Raw genomic sequence first — 23,364 nt, forward strand, 5'->3', positions numbered from 1 at the left:
GAATGTGCGTCAAAGCTGACCAATTAGGTATATGTATCGTATGGCATACTTATCCAAGCAAACGAGGTGGTCAGAGTTTAGAGAAGTACAAATCCAGCCGCCATTTGGCCTCCTAATTAATTAGTAGGAAAATTAAATATTAACTTTGTCAACTCTCTTAATTAGTTACCTCTCCCTCTTCCTCGAAACTACTTGGTCCGCGTGGACTTCGCTCCTCCTATCTTATTTAGATTCAGCTTCTATATATAGACATAACTCTATCTACTGATGGGTGATTCAATACATATTTGAAGATCTACTCCTCGTTCGATCCCAAAAAAAGTAAAGACTTCTTCTTCTTCTTCTTCTTCTCCTTCTTCTTCTTCTTCGTGTTCTTCTACTATAGATCTCAATGGAGGAAGTGGAGATTCCATCTTATTTCCTGTGCCCCATATCCCTGCAAATCATGAAAGATCCGGTGACGCTCTCGACCGGGATCACCTACGACCGCGAGGCCATCGAGCGGTGGCTCTTGTCAGGCGACGCCAAGTGCTGCCCGATGACGAAGCAGCGGGTACCGCCGGAGTCCGAGCTGACGCCGAACCACACGCTCCGGCGGCTAATACAGGCCTGGTGTACCCTCAACACATCCAACGGCATCGAGCGGTTCCCGACGCCGAAGCCCCCCGTCGACCGCGCCCGGATCGCCGCACTCCTCGACGAGGCCAAGCAGGCGCCGACGCAGATGAAGGCCCTAAAGAGCCTCAAGCTCATCGTTGCCGAGAGCGAGAGGAATAAGAAGCTCGTTGAATCCACCCCCAGTGCTGTAGAGATCTTAGCTTCCATCATAAGCAACAGCAACAGTAGTAGTCCAAGAGATGAGTACGAGTACGAGATCACTGCAACTGATGAAGCGCTCCATATTCTGTACTCTCTTCAACTATCCGAGCAATCACTTATCGGCCTAATCGAGAAGAATAGCAACTTTATCCAGGCGTTGACCGTAACACTGCAAAGATCGAGCTACCAATCTCGAACCCATGCACTGCTACTGCTCAAGTCTATCGTCGGAGTAATCTCCCTTTCGCGATGGATGCGTATCGGTGAAGACCTCTTGCATGAGATCGTTAACGTCCTACGTGATCAAATCTCGTTGCATGCAACCAAGGCGGCGTTGCACGTCTTAGCCGGGGTTAGCCCATGGGGGAGGAACAGGATCAAAATAGTCAACGCCGGCGCCGTCCCGGTGCTCGTCGACATGCTAATGGAGGATGCGGACCGGCGAGTTTGCGAATTGGTGCTCGTCGTTCTCGATAGGGTTTGCGGGTGCGCCGAGGGGAGGGCGGCGGTGGCGGCTCACGCCGCGGGGATCGCGGTGGTGGCGAAGAAGATAATTAGGGTCTCGCCGGCGGCGAGCGAGAGGGCGGTGGGGGTGCTGCACTCCATGTGCAAGTACTCGGCGACGGCGGCGGTGCTGCAGGAGATGGTGCAGGTGGGGGTGGTGGGGAAGCTGTGCTTGGTGCTCCAAAGTGAGCAGTGCGGAGTAAAGACGAAGGATAAGGCGAGGGAGATACTGAGGTTGCATGCAAGGGTTTGGAAAGCATCGCCTTGCTTATCTCCTCAGTTCTTGGCTTTCTATCCTTCTTAATTGATCCAAGATTTTTGCACTTCGATCGATGATGAGTAATTGTAGTTTGATTCATTTTTTCTGATTAAATTAGTGGACAAGATTTGGTAGGAGCATACTCATTCAAGCATATATAAGAGAGAAAGGAGAAGAATCCTTTCTCCTCTCCTTAAATTTTGCCTGTCCACTTCATTTCTAAGTTCTTTATATGATTGCTTATAGACATTTATTAGTTCTTAATTGTAGCAAAGTTGCATCGTTTCTGATAGGAGTGGCAAGACAAGTTGTCTTTAAGATTGGGTTCGAAATGTAATGCAGAAATTGGCAATATTTACCATAAAATCAAAACAAGATTCAAAACATTGTGATTAGTCATCTTAGGGATGTACTATGTATATATTTTTACTATGTTAAATCTATCCCTTATTATTATTATTATTATTATTATTGTTATTATTTACATGTCCAATTTGTTTTAAAACCTTAATATGAGACTGAAAACTAGGTGTGTTTGAAGACGGCTGACCTAGTTAGTAACTTCTATATATAATTCAACTAGTTTTAGCGAATTTTCTTTCTTACCTTCGGGAGTTTTTATTATTAATTGACTTGGAGTTATTAATAATAGATTTAATTATTCAATATTTTGGACTTTGGAAAATATATATTAAGTCTTCGTGTATCCTAAGTTCTATTAGGATATGTGGCTAATTATGATTCCAAATTTAGGTCATGATAATCATCCAATAACACAATAAGTGATGTTATGGATAAAACTTAAAATCGAACAAATCTATGTGGGAGATCCTTTTGCTCAAGAATAGTTTCATGAAATGGATGGACTTCTTCCAATTTATTCTCATTCTATTATCTGCCCCTCTGGAAACATAATTCTTCCAATAAATCACACTTTGGTAATTCTCTTAGAAGATCTGATATTCCACTTATAATTAAAAGTCATTGACTGACTGTAGTTTTCAAACATACCTAGTCTACTACTTAAGTTTTAAAGTATAGGCTAATTTGTTCTTAGGTAAGCAACCAATCCTTCTCTCTTTAAACAATTAGCAATCTTTAAATCTAAACTATTGAAGGCCCATCACCAACAAAATATTAATTAGGGTCCAATTCTAGCCCAGCTTAAAAGATGGAAGAGATGGCCTTGGGCCTGAATCCATAGGGCCAACTTTGAGCCCGGCTAGGCTTGAATCAATGGCCTAATCCTTGGGCCAGGATTAATTAATATATTTATACACCACTCATAGATATATGTATAAATATAATCCTCGTGCATATGTTTATTTACATTTAGGACTTATACATCAATCAAATAATTTCTTAACATTTAATTATAGACCAGACAAAAGACATCCAAACTCTGGTGAATTTAAGCCTTTTAATCCGCCAAGTATTGCAAATAATAGAAATACAGGGTGTAAATTTTAATATCTCTAAAAAGTTAGGGTGGCAAATGAAAAAATATATATTTTTTTTTGCCCCCTAATTAAGGTTACAAGCGACTAATAATGCTCTAGTTCAGACCACCTAATTCGCGACCAATTAAATGACAAAAAAGACCTACGATTAAATACTCAAAAAATAATATAATTTAATATTTATTTGGTTCGGCGTTTTGTCTTCGGCCTTTTGAGATTTGATACTACTAATAATTTCTTTTTCTATTTATAGAAAGGAACATTCGTCACTCAGATGGGGTCCAGCCGACCTCCACCAGTAGCTAACATGTCGCGTTTCCAAGTTAGGTAAATTTTAATATATTAAAATACAAATAAAAAAATAAAAAAAAAGAAAAGAAAAAAGAAGAAGAAGATATACATGCTTATTAAAGAGGTACAAGGTGATGGATCATGCAGGCAACCTTGATCATTAATCATTTGAATATAGAACATGCAGAGCTGTTAGTCCATCCATATATGTATTAATTATGTTGATGCCCATAGAAATTTGGTGATTAAGAGCTTAATTGATGCCAACTAAGAGACATTTGGATCGTGTAGACATTAAGATAATGTGTGATTAGGCTTCACTAATTGCAACCAAATGGACTTGGAATGGATTAGTGAGATGGGTAGTTAGTTGCCTCCATGCTTTTGTCTCTCTCTCTCTCTCTCTCTCTCTCAATCAGGCCTATTGAATTGGGTTGTAGATTGAAACAAGATGCTGTGGCTTTGACAATAAAATGAATGACCCACATCATAAAATGGCACATAAATTAGTGTGTCTCAAAATAAAATCTTAGGTTGCTAAGTTTTTATTTTATTTTATATAGATAGGAGAATTCAAACCCATTACTTCCCACTATATTTTACTGTTGTTTTCCTGGGAAATAAAACAGTAGAAGCAACTTAAAAAAAATAAAAAATAAAAAATAAAAGAGAGGAAGCTTCTAGTTGAGAATTAGGAGAATTTTTTAATATCTAATTGAAGGTTGACTAAAAGAGAAAAATATCCAATGTCACAAAATATATATAAATATAGGAGCATCCTGATCTCTTGTATGGTAAGCTACAGTTTCTATTAATTAATTAATTAATTATGATGATGAAGATGGTAAGGGATGAAACTAGAGAAAATTATCCTAATACTTGTAGTGGTCCATAACCTTGTAGAAGTGGGGTACAATAATGCTTGCAAACTTTGGCATCATGCATCAAGTGTGAATGTGTGATAGAAAAATAAATACAAGGAGAATACCCCTAGAAAATAAATGTACTATTTGTAAGTACTGTGATGATGTGGCCCTGTCTATCACTGGGGAATATATTATATATGGGCAAACCTCCTAACTTTTAAGTGTAAGTATTAGAAGGAATTATATCAGTAGAAGTAACCATCTTTTCTAAATTTAAAACAATAATCTGAGTGATATTGATTAGTTTACAGGGTTAAAATTAATAAATAAAAATAAAAAGTATAATATGATTATATTATGATTATATTAGTTGAGATTTTAAGGACTAATAACACCACCTTTTCTTCTTCCCGTCTTTCATGGGGTGGAGGTGCCGAATACATCAACTCCAAGGTGCAGTAAAGTTTCATCACCCACATACCAAGGTACAAATCCCCCCTTTCTCTCTCTCCTTCTCTCTCTCTCTTCAATGGGGGTAGTCTGGGTTTTAGCTCAGGAGCTACAAACTTCTCCATTACTCCATTGTTGGGTCCTTTTGCATCTTTAGACATCTGGGCCTTGTCCCTCTTGCGGTCTTGCCTAAAGCTCGCAACTTTGCCTTTGCTTGTGCTCCCGGAGCAAAGTTGGAGCTTTGTTCGTAGTTGGTCTCTCTCTCTCACTCTCCTTTGTGTACTTAGTACCTTTCGCGTTTCTCTGCATGCAGTGAATCGCCATGAGAGCTCGAATGAAGCTCGTCTTCCTCCTAGTTCATCTCATATTCTTCTCAGTGGCTTGGGGTGAGACAGACCCCAACGATTTGGCCATCCTCGAGGAGTTTCGCAAAGGTTTGGACAACCCATCGGTGTTAAACTGGCCATCGAACAGCACTGATCCTTGCGGCCCTCCTCAATGGCCCAACTTGTACTGCTCCGGCTCTAGGGTCGTCCAAATCCAGGTCCAAAACGCTGGCCTTAGCGGTACCTTGCCGGAAAGCCTCTCGAAGCTCTCCATGCTCACCGATCTCGGTTTACAGGGTAACAAACTTCGCGGAAAGTTGCCGTCTTTCAGTGGTTTATCTAATTTGCAGAAAGTTTTTCTTGACGACAACTTGTTCGACACAATTCCCTCGGATTTCTTCGTCGGATTAACTAGCTTGGAGATCTTGTCTTTGAGCGGGAACTCCTTAAATCTCAGCTCCGGCGGTTGGGAATTGCCGCAGGATTTGGCTAGCTCGGCGCAGCTCAGGAATATTAGTTTGATCAATTGTGGATTGGTCGGGTCGATTCCGGATTACTTGGGGACGTTGTCGAACTTGGAAGGGTTAATGTTATCTTACAACAACTTTACTGGTGGGATTCCTGCTAGTTTCGCTGATTCGACAATGCGGATTCTTTGGCTTAACAATCAAGGAAGTGGATTGTCTGGATCGATCGATGTTATTGCTTCGATGACGATGGTCACTGATGTCTGGCTCCATGCAAACCATTTCTCGGGGCCGATACCAGAAGGGATCGGGGCATTGACTTCCTTGAAGCAGCTGTGGCTTTTCAACAACCGACTTGTTGGTCTCATTCCGGTGAGCTTGACGAGCCTGCCAAAGCTTGAGTCGTTGAGGCTTGAGAACAACATGTTCATGGGTCCTATTCCGAAGGCGAATTACAACTTCTCCTACGACGGCAATTCCTTCTGCTCATCGACACCTGGAGATTCCTGCAGTCCTGAAGTTACTGCTCTGTTGGATTTTCTTGCCGCGGTGAATTATCCACCTAAGCTTGCTGCTGCCTGGTCAGGTAACGATGCTTGTGCTGGTAACTGGTCAGGGATATCTTGCTCTGGTAGCAAGACGTCTGTCATAAATTTGCCACACTTCCAATTGAATGGCACAATTAGTCCATCGCTTAGGAATTTGGATTCTCTAGTTTACATCAGGCTTGGAGGAAACAATCTTACTGGTACCATTCCTTCAAACTTAACATACTTGAAATCGTTGAAATTGTTAAATGTTTCTTCAAATAATCTGCTGCCGCCAGTTCCGGCATTCCCTAGCAGTGTGACTGTGCTTGTGGATGGAAATCCATTATTGGATGGATCTCCTTCATCTGGCACACCTGACTCTCCCGGCAGTCCATCCTCTGATGGTGGTGATAGTGGTGGAGTTTCAACGAGTTCTGAAAAGTTAAAGATTCTGATTATTGTCATCTCAATTGCAATTGGGGTCTTGATAATAGTATTGGCTGCTCTGTTTTTGTATTTCCGGCGGAAGGGAAAAGAAAATACCTTAATGACACCAACCTCTATTGTTGTGCACCCAAGAAGTTCATCCGATCCAGACAACATGGTTAAAATAGCTGTAGCAAATAATATCAATAACAGTGCATCTGCTAGTGATCAGCATAGCGGGAATGGCAGTGGCACAAGCAACGTCCATGTAATTGAGGCAGGGAATTTTGTAATATCTGTTCAGGTTCTTCGTAAAGCAACAAGAGAATTTTCCCAGGAGAATGTGCTTGGCCGGGGTGGATTTGGGGTCGTTTACAAGGGAGATTTGCATGACGGAACTATCATAGCTGTTAAGAGGATGGAGGCTGGTGTTGTAAGTAGCAAAGCTACAGATGAATTTCAAGCTGAAATCGACATTCTTACGAAGGTTAGACACCGTAATCTGGTATCTATATTGGGCTACTCCATAGAAGGCAATGAAAGGCTCCTAGTTTATGAATACATGGATCAAGGAGCTCTGAGCAAGCATCTCTTCCAGTGGAAGCAACACAATATGGAGCCCTTATCCTGGAAGAAAAGACTCAACATTGCGTTGGATGTTGCGCGGGGGATGGAGTATCTTCATAGTTTGGCTAATCAATGCTTCATCCATAGGGATCTAAAATCATCAAACATACTCCTTGGCAATGACTATCGAGCAAAAGTCTCGGATTTTGGACTCGTTAAGCTTGCACCTGATGGGAAGAATTCTGTGGCAACCAGGCTTGCTGGGACATTTGGGTACCTGGCTCCTGAATATGCTGGTAAGCATTTCTCCATATTTTCTTCAACCAATACCAATTTATCGGAAAAGGCTATGTTATGTTTCAGATTCTATGTTCCTAAGATATTCAATTAAAGGATTAGCTACCTAGATTCTGAACAGTAATCTATTATGGTCTTTTTATGATTCATTGTGAAGTATCTTTCTTGTGTTGCTTTTATGCCCTTTGACATAATAAACTGTATGTCTAGCACTTATACTGGCTAGCTTATCAGAATAATCTGATGTTATGAACTTGTGCTGTTGTTCGATTGTTCCTTTTGTGCTTTATCAGGTCATGTTTCCTTTATACATGATACATAATATTTTGTGCAAATGTACCTGTTACTTGCCAACTTCTCTGAATTCCAAATCTTGTTCAAGTAAGAAAAAATGTCCTACTTCGTCTAGTTAAATATCAGATCCCCGATCAATAGTTTTATCCGAGCATTTTAACTAATTAATTTGTGCATAAATTCTTGATTGATTCAACTCCTGTTATCTTGATTTCTTTCAGTGACCGGGAAAATTACAACAAAGGCCGATGTCTTTAGTTATGGGGTAGTACTGATGGAGCTAGTGACTGGTATGATGGCACTTGATGAGGAGCGGCCAGAGGAAACCCGATACCTGGCGTCGTGGTTCTGTCAAGTAAAGAACAGCAAAGAAAAGCTCAAGGCAGCGATCGACCCATCTATAGATCTGACAGACGAGATCTTTGAAAGCATCCGCATTATTGCAGAACTCGCAGGCCACTGCACAGCACGAGAGCCAAACCAACGACCGGACATGGGGCATGCGGTGAATGTGCTTGCCCCACTGGTGGAGAAATGGAAGCCGACAAATGATGAGCAAGAGGAATATTTGGGTATCGACTTAGCCCAGCCGCTCCTTCAAATGGTGAAGGGTTGGCAAGCTGCCGATGGCACTACCGTTGGAAGTTTCATGAACCTTGATGATAGCAAAGAAAGCATCCCAGCCAGGCCTGCTGGTTTCGCAGAATCCTTCACATCGGCAGATGGCCGGTGAACAAACCTAGTCCTGGCTCATTTGGTTCTTCTGTTCTTTGTACGTATTGCGCGTACGCTATTTTAGTTTCATGTACGTAAACTATTTTAATTTCATTGTATATGGATGCTTTTCGAGGATCTATTTTATCATCATGTGTGGATTGAGGTTTGTGGTTTTCGACATTTATGCTTGTTTACCCAATTGTATAAAAGGAGTTGAATGTTTCTTGCATGGAGCTGTCCTCCACTGTATGCACTATTTCTTTGTCGGAATCTTTTCATTCTTCTCGGTTGATTCATATCTGCTGTCTTCCATTAGAGATCTCTTTCATTGATAGAGAAAGCTAGCTTTCTTTAGCGAGTCAAAACTACCATTCATTGTGCCAAACAGCTGGACAGTGATAGATAACTTGAAATGTTTATATATCTAATTGTTTACTAATTCACATTTAATCGTTCTTCAAGCTACGAAGTATGACGGGTGTTGAGTTTGCATTTATTACTCTTGTGAGGATTGTTCAAAGATTGATGAGATGGAATGCTGGACCACATGTATCGAAAGTTGAGGCAAACTTGTACTATTCTGAGTGTCTGACACTTTATTAGGTGTACCAATGCCTCACATACATAGATTGGTTTGTTGGACCATAAAATGTCATCAGTGCCGTCACGGAAGGAACTTTGTTACATAAAAATCTTTCATTAAATTTGGCATACAACCATGGAAATTATCAAATTGAATAATATATGTCCACTTTGCTCTCTAAAGTACAAAGGTAGATAGATTAATAACAATTTGGCGGTCAATTTATTATCTCTTATTGCAGAGAAGGATATTTCCTATCTATAACTAGGCATAATTATATTTTCTGAAGAAAAAACATGGTGACAATTCTATTATTTTAAACAATGCACTAGCAATTATACTATTTAAAAAAAAAATGGTAGCAAAATAATAGTTTAGAAAGTTTAAGTGTAATTAAACATAATAATAAAAGAGATAGTGCCATGTCACTGTGAAGACTGTCCTATTCATCAACCAATATGGAATCGCTAACCATTATCTCCATTTCCTCGTGATTTATGAGGATGGCCACACCAGCTCCATGTCTCCATCATCATGATCTTTCCAGATTTGGATCTAATAATCAGATAAGGGAAAGGAATGCAAGATTAGCCTCCATGATCTAAATTTATGGCCCAAGTTGGCCCAACCTTTAAAAGCCCAATTTGAGCCTGAGACGAATAAAGCTTGTTATTCCATTCTATGTATTCGTTATGCACAAATGATGCTATACAATCATACAAGATGGATAGACAAGAGAAGGAGCATCAAGATTACTTCTTTCCTTTTCTTGGCCTTCTTAAGAGAAGTATCAGCAACTGTAAGGAATCCTAGATCGTCTCTTTCGCAAATTACTCTTCGCAAAGTACCGAACAGCTTGCAGTCTGACAGACATTGATAGGAAAACAGGCTGCCATCCAGAAGATGCTTCAAGATTACAAAACAACAATGAAGTACCATATAGAAAATGCCATTGGAATACATTGATGAAGATGAATACTGTTAGATTAGTACTAGACTAGATTCGAAATTTAGGAGGCAATTACTAGATAAAATACGAAATGTGATCCAATGCATTCGCCATAATTTCCATGAGACTCATCTGGCATTTCCAGAATATTTCTTCTGCATTATTAGTCAGCAACTATGAGCAGCAAAATTATGTGATAACAAACAGTCACAAGATTCGTTTTGCTAGCAGTGTGATTGTAATAATACATCTAATCACTCTTCAAGACCTTTAACTATTACGAAATAAACTGCCTCTAATTCTCTGGATGGTACCGATAGAGCGTCTAAATCTGAAGGACTAATGAGCTTCAGTATATCTGATGCCAAGTTTGCTCTTCCTAGCAATCTTAGACACTAAAGATGAAAAGCTACTAAGCTTACCTAGCGATCAGTATGTTATACAGGAAATTTTGAGTGATTTAGTCTAGTCAGATATTGCATTTCACTGAAATTAAAGTTGTCATCCTGTATAAAAGGAAAAAGATAATCATAATCAATGATCAGTTTAAGCAAGCATAGTCCATAGCAAGGTTAGCAGGTTGGTAAGCATTTAGAAACAGATAAGACCCACATATATCCGCTAGTTCATAAGGCTTGCAAAGTACATTTCTTGTCGAGTCTTCAAGCAAGGGTGGAATATTCCAATTCTGCCAAACAAGCCAAACCCCACAAGAAAAGAGGAGGAAAATAAAATAAAATTTGGCATCATGATCTTCGCGATTTCATCTTCTGATTTTTGGCACTAATCATAATACAAAGTTGTCGAAGATAATATCAGTTACGAGTTTATCATCCTTTTCCTTTTATCTTTGCCCCCATTCAGACAATCTTCTGTCAGAGATGAAATACCAAGAAGAATTCATCATGCAATGTGAATGACAGATGCCTCTCCTAATGAAATTATTAGATGATATTTTCTCCTCCTTCCTCATCATTTTAAAAGGCTACTTCAATGCCTTTTTAAAGCCTGAAAACGACTAGTAACACTGCTTAGGGCGGTTATAAAACGGGAGAAAAAAAAAATCCAAGGAAACTAGCAGCATCAAACATGCATTTCATTGCCATCTGGAAAAAGTCATGGAATTAAGCCAGATGGAGGAAAACTAGTTGGACTGTCAAGCATCTGCAACAATCTCCTCTGATTCTAGTAGCAAAATTTAAATGATAAGGAGCCAAATCTACTTGCAAAAATAAGCAGTTAGCTATTTGAAACAAATCATTAAAAATATAAATTTTCGCACGCATAGACCCCCAAAGACCAACCACTCCAACCTACTACTCTAAGGAGACCAAGCAAAATATGATCTAGAAGAAGCTTTACTAGAACTGACCTACTATTACATCAATCAGCATATACAATATATACACATCTTATCACTTTTAAACTACCGAATGTAAAGAAGAACGGGAATTAAGAGATGCACATAGGAAATACTTAGTAGCAACTAACTATTAAATCGACATACAAAAATGCTATCAAAACATCGAAAATTTAAAGGCTAAGAGACTAATCATTCAGAACACAACTAATCATACCATTATATATAAGAAACCGAGATCTAAAAGATTCGAATAGCAAGACATTAGAGTAACCTGGAGTGGCACGGCAGTAGATCTAAAGGCGGGAGAAGGGCAAAACGGCGAGAGTTGAATGACTTCGTATCCCGCGTTAAACCGGTAGTTACAAAATCGGGCAGAAAGCGTCGCCCAGGATCGCGATGATGCCGGGCTAGTAGTCACCATTGCGGTCCCAAACTTTTATTTAGACGATAATGCCCTCGCGCTTTGTCGCAATCACCAAGTTACTACCGCTGTCCATGTGCACTGACCGTTTCAGAGAGTAACCGCCCAACTACGCATCGAGTTGGGTATGAAGTAGGGACAGTCTTGTAATTTAAGTGTTATGTGGTAAATGCATGCAGTAGCTTGACTCGCAAGCAATCCGAATCTTTCGACCATCCTAAGAAAATTTATTGCCGGAAATACCCCCACGCCTTTATGGAAATGACCACAGAGCCACCGCCTCAAACCCCTTTAAAAGGCTCTTCCTTCCTCTCTCTGGTTTTCACCTTGTTTATATCTCAACCCTAATCCAGATGTGCGCTCCTTTCCCTTGGCCGCCGGAACTCTATCGGAATTCATCCGATTGAGATGGCGAGATCGAGGAATTCGCCACCGTCGCAGGCGGCAGCGGCGGCCGCGGTGCTTCCCGTCGTGTTCATGGACGGGGATCGGAGCGTCGACATCGGGACGGTGGCGGTGCATCCGTCACTAGGGTTCAAGAAGTTCCAGGCGGGGATCGGCGATCTGATCGGGATCGCGCCGCAGCAGATCTCGACGTCGCTGGTCCGGCCGAGGAAGGCGAAGAGGAACTCACCGATCGACGAGTCGACCGACTTCGCCGCGATCGCGAGAGAGAGGAGCGGCGATTGCTACGTCGTCGCTACGCTCCGTCGGTCGCGAAGGGAGAGGAGGGGGCGATCGCGCCGCGGCAGAGTAGGAGGAGGAGGAGGAGGAGGAGGAGAGCCGGAGAAGACGTCCTTGCCGCCGGCGAAGACGATCTTGAGGAGGGATCCGAAGGGGGGATCGCTTCTGGATCCGGCGATGCTCGCCGGATTGATGCCGGAGCCGATAGGGGTAGGGATTTGGGATTACGAGAGCCAGATGAGGAATCTCCAGAGGCAGCGTGAGAGGTACCTCCTCTCCACGGCTGCGTTGGCGGCGGAGTACTACCCCTATGCGGCGTCGGAGGAGCCTTACATCTGGGGCTCGCAGCGGAGAGCCGCCACGGCAGTGTCGGCGGCATCGGCGGTTTGCGACGAGTGTGAGTTGGCGTCCGAGGAAGGGCGGCCGCCGGCCTTCCACTGGTGCATCAAGGACGCAGTCACGGTAGGGTTCCGGTCGCCAGTGGGGCCCATCGAGAGGCCTTCAAAGAAGCACGTCGAAGCTTCCGCTTAGGTGGACGGACCAAGTCGCCGCCACACACATTTTTTTTTTTTTTTGGCCCTCTTTATTTTTCGTTTTCCCCCCCTTAGTAATTAGTAATTATTTCTAAGGGCACAGAGAGAAAGAGAGAGAAGAGAGAGAGATATTTGGGTGGACGTGTCGATATCGATATGGGTTTGGGTTTGGGTTTTGACAAAAAGACAGCTCGACGGAGTGGTGTGTGAGCCCTTAAGAGTTGGCCACGATATTAAACTTGTTGCTTAGATTTTTATATAGGAAATAGTGATGGGGTGGGATACGTAAGGGAGGGGTTTGTGAAGCCAATAATTTGCTGGTGGAATTTTATTCTGCTATGTGGAAGTGGATTTCACTTGGTGTGCGTTTGAGATGCTGCAATGGTTTGCGTTGTTTTTTTGTTATCTGACCTCCAATTTATCTCTTGGATTGTAATGATATTGTGGTATGATAACAGGAACAGGCAAAAGATTTCCATTACTTGGAACTGGACACAATAGCCTTTTCTTTTTGTACCTATTCTCTTTAAAATCTACTGGCCTTACAAAGTTTTGTGACTACTCGGAGGACTAGCTGGGCCCTAAATGACCCCATTGTGTTACTAATTGAATAACTCATCATTTTGTTACACCTCTCTTTTTATAATCATCCATGTGTTAATGTAAGATACTCTGTCGTGGATCCATTCCTATGACTTGATCGCAAAGTTATTTTTTTCAATCCAGCATTTTATTTTTAACATTTTACCTAAATTTCTGTCAGAGAAATTATTCAAACCATCGATTTTGTCAGGTCAACTCTATATAAAACCCTAGTCAAATGTAAAGCCAAGGAAGTAACACTGGTGGAAATGAGATCCCCGTCTGAAAAGCATGAGAGTGATGGGAACAATGGAGTCATTCATTGGGGGGAGATAAGTTACCTAGATCATGGCGAGACTGATGGAAATAGTAATATCTCCACGGAAAGAATATGCCAATGTAATAAATAATAGGAACTACGGAATCAACCCTGTTGGTTGGAAGGAACAGGATTCATATTCTGGGGACCAAACAGAGAGAGTACTTTCTATGTGCAGACTGCAGAGGGGTGGGGAATTCCTGGTCTAAATCCAATTGCTGCAAAGCCTTCAGTACCGTGGTCAGCTTTGATTCCTTTTCTTCTTCTTCTTCTTCTTTCTAGTTAATTTTAATAGATAAGCTAATCCAGTTGCTAGTTGTTTAATCATTTTTGGTAGGCGTTATCCATGAGCCTATGGGCTTTTTAGGTGAATAATATTTCTGCTTAAAGAGGGAGAAAAATAAAAAAAGGCCCATCTCCTCATGTAAACAGTAACATGGTTACTACCATGAGATTATATATATATATAAGAAAAAACCCCTCAAAGTAAAGCAAAAATTCATCAGATGAACATCTATCATGTATGGATGAGTTATTAATCTCATTGAAAGGTCAATCCTATTAAATAGAAAAGTCATACCTATTGTTTTTTCCTAAGACAAGTTTCCATAAGGTAACAACAAATCTAGTCAAATATAATTTGTAAGCTTGTCATTTTCTTTTTTCTTTTGAGCCCTTTTAACTACCATTCTATATCCTTCTGGTTGGTGTTACATGCCATCAACTCTTACCCACAACTAGCATTACACATGGTCTCCAGACATGCAACACAACACACTCCGTTATTTCATTCCACTCTAAGCAAATACGATGTTAATTAAGTAGACGATAGGTAGTGCCTGCTCCTACTTCTCGTCTTGTGCCAAATCTTTGTTATAATATATCTACACAAGGACGCTGACCTTTTATTTATTTTTATCTTCTTTCTCATTTTCTTATCTACTAATTATAAAGTGTATTTTAATTACTTATCAAAATATCTATAAGTTTTATGTCATACCACACCAAGCATTATTTTACAACCAAATACCTTAATACTATAATCCGTATAAGCCCTGTTATATACAAGTTTAAAATATGAGCGTAATTAAACAATCTCTTTTTTTAAAAAGAAATAAAAAATTTGCACGTATGGGTTAAGAGCTCAGAGCGACTCGTGAGCGGATTCAGTGGCATTGGTCCTTTGCCAGCTATAATGAATTGGACCACGTTTTGGGCACTCATGGCCCATTCCCATATCCTTTGTCTCCCATCTCTTAAGCTAACCTAGCGTTGACTATTTGACTAGACTATGAAGAAATTAATGATGGTCTATATAGCATGACTTGATTTTTTTTTTTCATCATTAATTAGCCTCCAAGTTAAGATATGGTCCGGATAATAGGTCGACCCTCTTTCTTTGGATTCAGAATCATTTAACTCTCACCATACTTTTTCTGTTGCTAAATAATTATTCTGAATCAAATACCGTCGAGATCTACTTCAAGTCATCGTATTATTAAGTTGCTACTCTAAGCCAACCGTACTATCAAACCGTTAAGATAAACCACTAAATAATTTTTTGATAATATTATTTAAGGTTGGAGTTACATCTATGACCTACTCTACTCGAAATCCATCACATCTGATCTGGATCGTCCATTCAATGGGCCTCGATCGTCTCCTTGGTCAATCGGATCTTGAGACCAGACCACGAGACCCTTCGCCTTCCCGGGCCCACCACGTTACCTGATCCACCACGTGATGGACACTTGGGCTATGCTTGTCTGCCAAGTATCTTCCAGTTCGCTTGCCTCTCGGACTCGGGCTCGGGCTCGGAGGATATCGTACCAGATCCTCCCTGGATCCCGGCAAATGAGCTGGCACTGTCGTCATATTTACGGGAAGGAAGTAGAAACCCACCAGAATTTTGATACGGATGGCGTACGCTAATTGCTTTAAAAATCGTAGATTTCTTTTAGAAAGAAATCGTAGATTTCTTTTAGAAAGAAATCGCGGTTACAGATACCTTATCTGTGACACGGATACCTTCATAGAGTAAATTAATTAACTCTTTTCTTATTTATAAATAACATTTAAATATTAACTTTCTCTCCAATTGAACTGTTAAATGTATGTAAATATAAGCATTATACAAATTGGAGTCGATATATTTAGTATTTATTGATACATTTGAACTAAGTCACGAGATTAATCGGTTAACAAATCCGATATAATTATTACACCGCTTTTTTTTTAATTTTTTAAATCACTAATTAATTTTATTTTCTAATAGCAAAAAGAGCAAAACTTTGTCACCATCTACGAGCTTTAAATGGGTGGTTAAGAGCTGACCCACGCTTAGTTTATCAGCAAAAAGAATATAAAAGAATTATTGTTCACCCCGCATACGAATTTTTATGCGCTCATCCGTACGCATCCTGTCGCTCTTTACATATGCCATCCACTTATCGACATAAAAAATCTATTCCAGCGGAACATATTATCGCAGCTCCCCATTAAACTAAACTATTAATGCTATGCTTTGGACTTCGAGCGAAGCTTGACAAACTACCTTATTAATTAAGTAATGTTTTGTAACCCACCTATTTAACCATGGTTAACTCCTATTCGGATCACCATTGCTATTCCCACTGGAATTTTAAAATAGACGCAAAGGCTAAGCGCGTTAAAAAAAATTAAAAAGAGAAATAAGAAGGCTACTCTCACTCTCTCGCTCCGGCGCGAGTTCTGGAGGGGGGAGAGAGAGGGAGTGAGGGAGGGAGCTGCATTGCTCTGCCGATCTCCGTCTCCACTGGAGATCCAGATAGTAGGTTATGACGGAGATCTCAAGATTTGATTGATTCAGGTCGCTCGGTTGCTATTGGGGGCAAAAGGTCTAGATTCAATTCGTCTAGGATGAGATGGGATTGGAAAAGCCGAGGAAGATCTAGTTGAATGAGTTGGGGATTTATGGAGCAGGGTATCTCTGTCGGTGGTTTTGGGGATGGACTGTGAGGTTACTGCGGATGCTTCGTAGATCTGAGTGTTTCTTGATAAGTGATTGGAACTTTCTTGGATCGGATCGATGGAGTCACGAATGGATCAGTATGAGATACTGGAGCAGATTGGGAAGGGGGCCTTTGGAGCGGCAATCCTTGTGAATCACAAGCAGGAGAAGAAGAAGTAGGTTAAAATAAGTCCTCTTTGGATTAATTTTTTTTCTCCTTTTTTTTTTTTCTAGTGAAGTGGAAGTTTCTTGGTTATATAGCTTAAGGATTCTTCGCTTCCAGATATGTTTTAAAGAAAATACGGCTGGCGAGGCAGACGGAACGATGCCGGAGATCTGCACATCAAGAGGTCAGTAAGATGAATATTTTGTTTTGAATGTCGTTTATGTTGAAAGGATTCTTTAATGTTTTATGACTGTTTGGTCGCAGATGGCGCTTATTGCGCGGCTTCAACACCCTTTTATCGTCGAATTCAAGGAAGCTTGGGTGGAGAAGGTTTTGAAACAAATTTCTAAAAGTTGGATATAGATTAGCTATTGCTATTTCCTTTATCTAAATTGGGCATGTTACTGCAGGGCTGCTATGTTTGTATAGTCACAGGATACTGTGAAGGCGGAGACATGTGAGTGTGCTTAACATTTTGGAAGTTTTTTTTCTCATACTGAAAGTATCTCACTTCTATTTCATGGTGTTGAACAGGGCTGAATTGATGAAGAGGTTGAATGAAACATACTTTCCAGAGGAGGTGACAAAATGACCCTTGCAATAGTTCCAGTGGAATAGATTTCATAATTGTATAACTGTAATTGTTAATAATTCTCCTCAGAAATTATTGAAATGGTTCACGCAACTCTTATTAGCTGTTGAGTACTTGCATTCCAACTTTGTTCTGCATCGAGACCTCAAGGTTTGTGACAGATCAGAAGCTACTGCATTTGATATAGTATTTTGGAAAATATTGATGCGACATTGTTTATCACATCCTCTGCAGTGTTCAAATATATTTCTTACTAAAGATCAGGATGTTCGGCTTGGTTAGTTTCTCATGACAAAAATATAATGCTGTAATAACAGTATATATAATTTTCATTTCTGTACTCAGTCTGGGTTGTGTGACATCTTGTTAGTTCATGTGTATATGTTTTTATTTTTTGCAGGGGATTTTGGGCTTGCTAAGACCTTGAAGGCAGACGATTTAGCCTCTTCTGTATGTTTTCACCAAACTGATGCTTATCTTATGTACTAGGCCTTTTTCAAGTGCATGATGAAAGCAGTTTCTGAAATTCAGAGCCTTAAATGATCCACAACTTATTATTTTTTTTTGAAACCAGATATTCTGAAATTAGAACCTCTCTACATTGGATGTTAGTTGGTTCTGGTGGATCAGAACAATTTAGACTGATTCAGATATTTGCATGAGTATGTTAGCTCCATACCATCTGCATTGCTGAGGCCTCTTTTAGATAGTTATAGAAAGGCTCTTCATTTAATGTTTTCCATATATTTTGTGCCTTTCCTCGAGAGATTTATAGTTTGAATTTCTCTTCTTCAGGTTGTTGGAACTCCCAATTACATGTGTCCAGAGCTGCTCGCAGATATTCCTTACGGGTTCAAGTCTGACATATGGTCTCTTGGTATGGTATCCTCCAAATTTCCTCCTTATGATTTTGGAGAGTGAATAAATTTGATATAAATTGTGATATGACTTTACAGGATGCTGTGTGTATGAGATGGCAGCTCATCGACCAGCTTTTAAAGCTTTTGTAAGTCCTTATCTTTTCCTTTTATGTACATCAACTGCTCTCATAATCTGATTCTCAAAGAGAGTTGCATCTGTTATGTTTCTCTTCTTAAAATGATTGTCCTTGTACCTCCCCCATCTTACATGTTATAATAGGCACAATTGATGCATCTGCTATACAATCTAATATTATTGACTAATGCATTCAGAAACTACACTTGGAGAATCCTATGAAATAATTCTCTAATCAAGATAAATAGAGTAAGTAATTTGTCTATAACATGACTGCTATTTATCTAATATGCCTATTGTTACAAGTACAGTAATTTCCTTGAGTGAGATCATTTGCTGTTCACAGTTGCTAAAGGTAATGTCGTCCGATGTTTAAATATTTGTCTTAATATATTTTTTGTCATTTACATAAACTGCCACTACTAAATAATTGGTTGGCCTGTAGTTAGCTTTATCTATTTTCTTTCATAGTTATTCTATTTAGTTTAGTATATGTTCTATCAGCTGTGAAGCTGCTATTATGTTTGCCACTTCATAAAATATTAGAGAATTTTTAATTTTCAACAATAGTTGTTAATTTCAGGATATGGCTGGGTTGATAAGCAAGATAAACCGATCCTCCATTGGCCCTCTGCCAGCCTGCTATTCTTCTTCATTGTGAGTACTTGCATTTGCCCTCATCTTGTTGCAGCTTTTGTGATATTTAGATCGGTTAATGTGCTCTTTGAAGATTTCTTCTATACTTGGCAATTCATGCACATGACTTTCCTAACAGGTTTCTTTAAGATATCAGAAGAAAGATGTCCTTTCTTTTGCAGTCAGGCGCCATGTTTTTATCTCATTAGGAATTAATTTTTAATTGGAAGCTGAAAATTGTCATTTAGTTGTGTCTTATTCTCTTGGATACTGATTTAAGACAAATGAACTAAAACTTATTTTGATGTTTCTCATCCTCACTGGATGTTGCCAGCAAAGCTTATTCCATTCTCTTTTGTACAGGAAAACACTTATCAAAAGCATGCTGAGAAAGAATCCAGAGCATCGGCCAAATGTAAGCTCCATTTCATTTATTCCTGCATATTGAGGGCGTCTGCTCATATAGTTTGCAGATGACCTATTGTTGTCCCACATCGTTGTTATAATTATCCTGCAATTTTAATCTAAACAGGCATCTGAAATATTAAAACATCCATATCTGCAAACTTATGTCAATCAATACCGTCCGTTCCCTGACCCTTCATGTGTAACTGGGTCACTGGACAAGCCTATCTCCACCTCACGAAGTAGTCAAAAGAGCATGTCTGAAAGCCAAAACAGCAGCATTTCTAATAGTGATAAGGAAAGTATGCAATCAAGTGAGAGAAACACATCAGCGTCACCTCTTTCTGATTACAGGACAACTGAGAAACAAGCTGTTCTTTTTGATGATGGAGTTGTTAGTAATAATAAACGCACTCCCTCAGTACATGTCAAAGTTGCTAAAAGCATCTCTACTGCTGAATTAGAGAGACAAGACTCCTCTAAGTCCATTCATGCTTACCAGCAACAGAAAAATGAGACCAAGCAACCAAAAAGTGTGAAGAATTTATTAACGGGTCTTAAAGAGGAGAACAAAGTCAGAGAAAGTGTTTCTCCTATGAGAGCTAGTAGGGTTAAGATACTTGGTGCACCCAGCAATAAGAATATTGCAGAACCATCAGCGAAGGTATCAAAACCAACAAGTTCCAGTTCCTCTAGTTCTAAAAATAATGAGGTGCTGGCTAATGAATCTGCCAGGACCAACTGTGACTCCTCGAGAAATGTGCAGCCATCACAACCTTTAAAACATCTGGTATATCTCAAACTCCAACATTTCTGTGTGCGTTATGGATCTCTTGTTCTTTGTTGGTAACATTTCGTCTGTTATTTGTTGCAGTTACCTATTCATGAGTCCTCTCCAAAAACTAAAGCTAGATATGAGGAATCTTCACTGCCTGATCCTGTCAAACAAATTACTGATGATGGCATTACTGCACATATGAGGCAAAGGCCTCCATCTTCCAAAATAGCAAGAAGGCCTACTATTCCTGCTCAGAAACTAGCTGGACTTGACAACTCAAACCCCCCAACTACTGTCCTGAAGGAAATTCTGCCTAAGATTGTTCCAGAGAGGGAGAAGAGTCCAGACAGACTTGTTTCTAGTCCAAAGGAAGTCATCAGTGAGGCCCCAGCATCCAAAAAGGTCTTTTCAAATCCTTCAGGAGGAATGCAGCTAGAGGTAGTCAAATCTAGAGAGAGACCTGTTCCAACTCGAGAATCTCCGTTGCAAGTGGCTAGCAAACATAGCAGCACGTACTCAAACTCCACAGTTGATCGCGCAGATGAAATTGGAACACCTGAAGTCTCTGAACCCCCAGCAATGTGCTCCATTTCTTCAGGCACATGTTCAAGGGCTGTTTTTTCTTCTGGAGAAGAGCATGATTTTGGACCTACATTTAGCTCTGTGCTCAACAGAGAAGACTTACAGAAGAGCAGTGCCAGTAATGATGAAATGGGTTCAAGTTCAGTTTTAGAGCCATCCTTTCCAAGCTTTGATCAAGAGTTTATTTGTAAAGAAGATTTACCTGTCAATAAGCAAGAACATTACAGTATTGCAACACAAAGCGGTGATGATAAGTTTGCCGTTAGAGAGCTCCTCTCATCCCTAACTGATATTACTCCATTTGTTTCAGCGTCTACAAAGAATACAGTTCTTGAGAAGAAAGCAACTCCGAATCAGATATTGGAGAAACCAGCAACATCTCATTTAAGTGCAGCTTTTGATGATGTAATACATGTCATAAGACACAGTAGCTTCCGGGTTGGTGGTGAGCAGCCTGTGGCAGAGAGTGTTGAAATAGGTATTCAGAATATGGACATGGGTAAACTATATAATGTTGTAAGAGAAGAGGTGGACTTGCGAAGCACCTCCCCGAGTATAAAAGCTCCAGGAGTTGCTGAGGCTGTTACTGTCAAACCAAATATTACAGAAACCAACACCAAGGAAAAATCAAACTTAGAAATAGTAGGATCAAATTCTGTGGAAGTGAGATCGAATTCCTCAGAGGTCAGTGTTGGAACAAAGGAAGAGGAAGTTCCGGCTAAAGAAACATTGGATATCAAATCTTTTAGGCAGAGAGCTGAGGCGCTAGAAGGGTTATTAGAGCTCTCTGCAGAACTATTGCAGCACAATAGGCTGGAAGAACTTGCAGTTGTTCTGAAGCCATTTGGGAAGGATAAGGTCTCTCCACGAGAAACTGCAATCTGGTTGGCAAAGAGTTTCAAAGGGATGATGAATGATGAAGCCAGCCGAACAACATGAGACATTGTATCCTTCAATTTTCAGCGTTATTCTCATCCTCCTTTCTCTAACATGGTTATTCAGATTGATTAGAGCGTTATTGCAATCTCCATCGCCTCTATTTACTTCGGACAATTTTTTATATTCTTTGCGGAATATTGTAAATAGTCAGCAATGCGAAAAGAACATTACCCAGACTTTAAAATTATCCATTTTCTCAGGTGATACCGTTATCAGCAGAGCATTTGTAATTTTTCACCATTGAGATATGTACGTACATGCACATTACTTACAAGTGACCTTTGTATCTATATATGCTCTTCAATTATTTAGTTGGAACAGATCATCTGCATCTCTGACTGCAGGATTTGCTGCACTAGGGGGTACTCGGCAGCCTTTGATTGGCTATCCAGGTGATCTATCAATCCTCACTCAGTGCCAAGCATACCAACTGCAGGACTTCGGACTTCCTACAGCTGCTTTATTTAGCTTCTTGTTATGAGAAACGTTATTACTTTATAGTGGATACTCACTAGTTGAATCTTAAATGCAAGAAAGATTGTGGTAGTGCTTCTTTATTTCAACAGGGTATTATTTGTGTTCTCAAAAGCAATCAAACGTAAAGAAGAAAGGGTCCCAGTAAACAAGGCAGATGATAACTAAACATAGGCTATTCCATCATGAAGCCAACATTATAATTGGATGTTCCATTATCCATATACCATGATAACAACCACATTGTTTATATTATAATAGAAGCCAGCCTAACTAATCTTCTTTTATATTTTTGTTGAGAGAGATGGAAGTCTATTAAGTCTATAACTAATGTTCTAATATAATATAATTCATATGGCACTAAATCTTAACTGCAAGATTCTCATAGTACACCTACCATTTATTTTTCTATGTTCAACTTGCCAAATATAAAATAAACACAACAATTTTATGCTAACTTGAATTTTCTATATATATGTAAAGTTGTATTCAAGTGATATATTTGAAGTCAAACAGTCAACTATGCACTAGAAGAGTATAGAAGCTAAATACAATACTTTTGAGAGGGAAATATTGAACATAACTATCATTTAAATTTTCGATTTCTCATCTAAAGATCCAGTAACGGAGGAGGAGAAGTGTAGGAGGGCAATGGAGGGTTTACCTCCTTATCGATTCCCTTCGACTATCGCCTCTCCGCCCTCGGCGACGCCGCCGTGCGTCTCACCCAGGTGCGGTCTCTTCTACGTTTCTTTGAGCAATCTTTGATGCAATCGCATAATTCGGTTCACCATTGGTGGCGTCTTGGGTGAGGATGCATGCGATTGGGGCAGCGAATTCGATCCATTTTTGTATCTTTTTTAGTTTCCCCTTTTTACGTTGCTTTTACTTCCGTATCTGTTCAACAACTTGCGATGTATTAGATTCGAATCGTAAATTTGACTGGAAGCTAAATACACTTTGGAGAAAGGAAAAAGTTGGACTGAAGTTGATGTCTTGATGAATGAAGTTTAGTTACAATGTCTCTTTTCTCTTGCGTAATTGACGTGATAGTGGTGTGTGACCTAAAGATGTTAACGTGAGGCACATCCTAAGAGTTA

The 23,364-nt window shown here is 40.0% G+C and overlaps 4 protein-coding genes across 5 annotated transcripts; all 4 read left to right on the top strand.

Moving 5' to 3' along the window:
• Window positions 1–391: 391 nt before the first annotated feature.
• Window positions 392–1,627, top strand: LOC140773283 (E3 ubiquitin-protein ligase PUB23-like). The gene has a single exon (XM_073115760.1). The coding sequence runs from the start codon at window positions 392–394 to the stop codon at window positions 1,625–1,627; it is 1,236 nt and encodes a 411-aa protein (XP_072971861.1).
• Window positions 1,628–4,543: 2,916 nt separating this feature from the next.
• On the top strand, window positions 4,544–8,472 carry LOC140774700 (receptor-like kinase TMK3). Its single transcript, XM_073117786.1, has 3 exons — window positions 4,544–4,684; window positions 4,963–7,261; window positions 7,778–8,472. The coding sequence occupies exons 2-3, from the start codon at window positions 4,972–4,974 to the stop codon at window positions 8,287–8,289; spliced, it is 2,802 nt and encodes a 933-aa protein (XP_072973887.1). The 5' UTR covers window positions 4,544–4,684; window positions 4,963–4,971; the 3' UTR covers window positions 8,290–8,472.
• Window positions 8,473–11,900: 3,428 nt separating this feature from the next.
• LOC140774829 (uncharacterized) lies at window positions 11,901–13,287 on the top strand. The gene has a single exon (XM_073117973.1). The coding sequence runs from the start codon at window positions 11,998–12,000 to the stop codon at window positions 12,802–12,804; it is 807 nt and encodes a 268-aa protein (XP_072974074.1). The 5' UTR covers window positions 11,901–11,997; the 3' UTR covers window positions 12,805–13,287.
• Window positions 13,288–16,367: 3,080 nt separating this feature from the next.
• Window positions 16,368–22,064, top strand: LOC140773488 (serine/threonine-protein kinase Nek5-like). Of its 2 annotated transcripts, none has more exons than XM_073116080.1 (14): window positions 16,368–16,872; window positions 16,958–17,046; window positions 17,127–17,192; window positions 17,273–17,319; window positions 17,397–17,442; window positions 17,524–17,604; window positions 17,689–17,731; window positions 17,855–17,904; window positions 18,250–18,331; window positions 18,411–18,460; window positions 19,034–19,107; window positions 19,450–19,501; window positions 19,619–20,281; window positions 20,366–22,064. In XM_073116080.1, the coding sequence occupies exons 3-14, from the start codon at window positions 17,127–17,129 to the stop codon at window positions 21,788–21,790; spliced, it is 2,679 nt and encodes an 892-aa protein (XP_072972181.1). In that variant the 5' UTR covers window positions 16,368–16,872; window positions 16,958–17,046; the 3' UTR covers window positions 21,791–22,064. The 2 variants fall into 2 exon arrangements, with proteins under 2 accessions (XP_072972181.1, XP_072972180.1); XM_073116079.1 differs by having other exon boundaries at window positions 16,980–17,046.
• The last annotated feature ends 1,300 nt before the right edge of the window (window positions 22,065–23,364 follow it).

This window comes from Typha angustifolia, chromosome 13, assembly GCF_048772165.1.
Source record: "Typha angustifolia cultivar Huaian chromosome 13, ASM4877216v1, whole genome shotgun sequence".
Taxonomy (NCBI): Eukaryota; Viridiplantae; Streptophyta; class Magnoliopsida; order Poales; family Typhaceae; genus Typha; species Typha angustifolia.

Coding starts and splice junctions, on each gene's coding strand:
- LOC140774829 (XM_073117973.1), top strand. CDS start 11,998: ATGGCGAGATCGAGGAATTCGCCACCGTCGCAGGCGGCAGCGGCGGCC.
- LOC140773488 (XM_073116079.1), top strand. CDS start 16,775: ATGGAGTCACGAATGGATCAGTATGAGATACTGGAGCAGATTGGGAAG. Junction 17,193..17,272: donor AGGAAGCTTGGGTGGAGAAG/GTTTTGAAACAA, acceptor ATGTTACTGCAG/GGCTGCTATGTTTGTATAGT. Junction 17,605..17,688: donor TTCTGCATCGAGACCTCAAG/GTTTGTGACAGA, acceptor CATCCTCTGCAG/TGTTCAAATATATTTCTTAC.
- LOC140774700 (XM_073117786.1), top strand. CDS start 4,972: ATGAGAGCTCGAATGAAGCTCGTCTTCCTCCTAGTTCATCTCATATTC. Junction 7,262..7,777: donor CCTGGCTCCTGAATATGCTG/GTAAGCATTTCT, acceptor GATTTCTTTCAG/TGACCGGGAAAATTACAACA.
- LOC140773283 (XM_073115760.1), top strand. CDS start 392: ATGGAGGAAGTGGAGATTCCATCTTATTTCCTGTGCCCCATATCCCTG.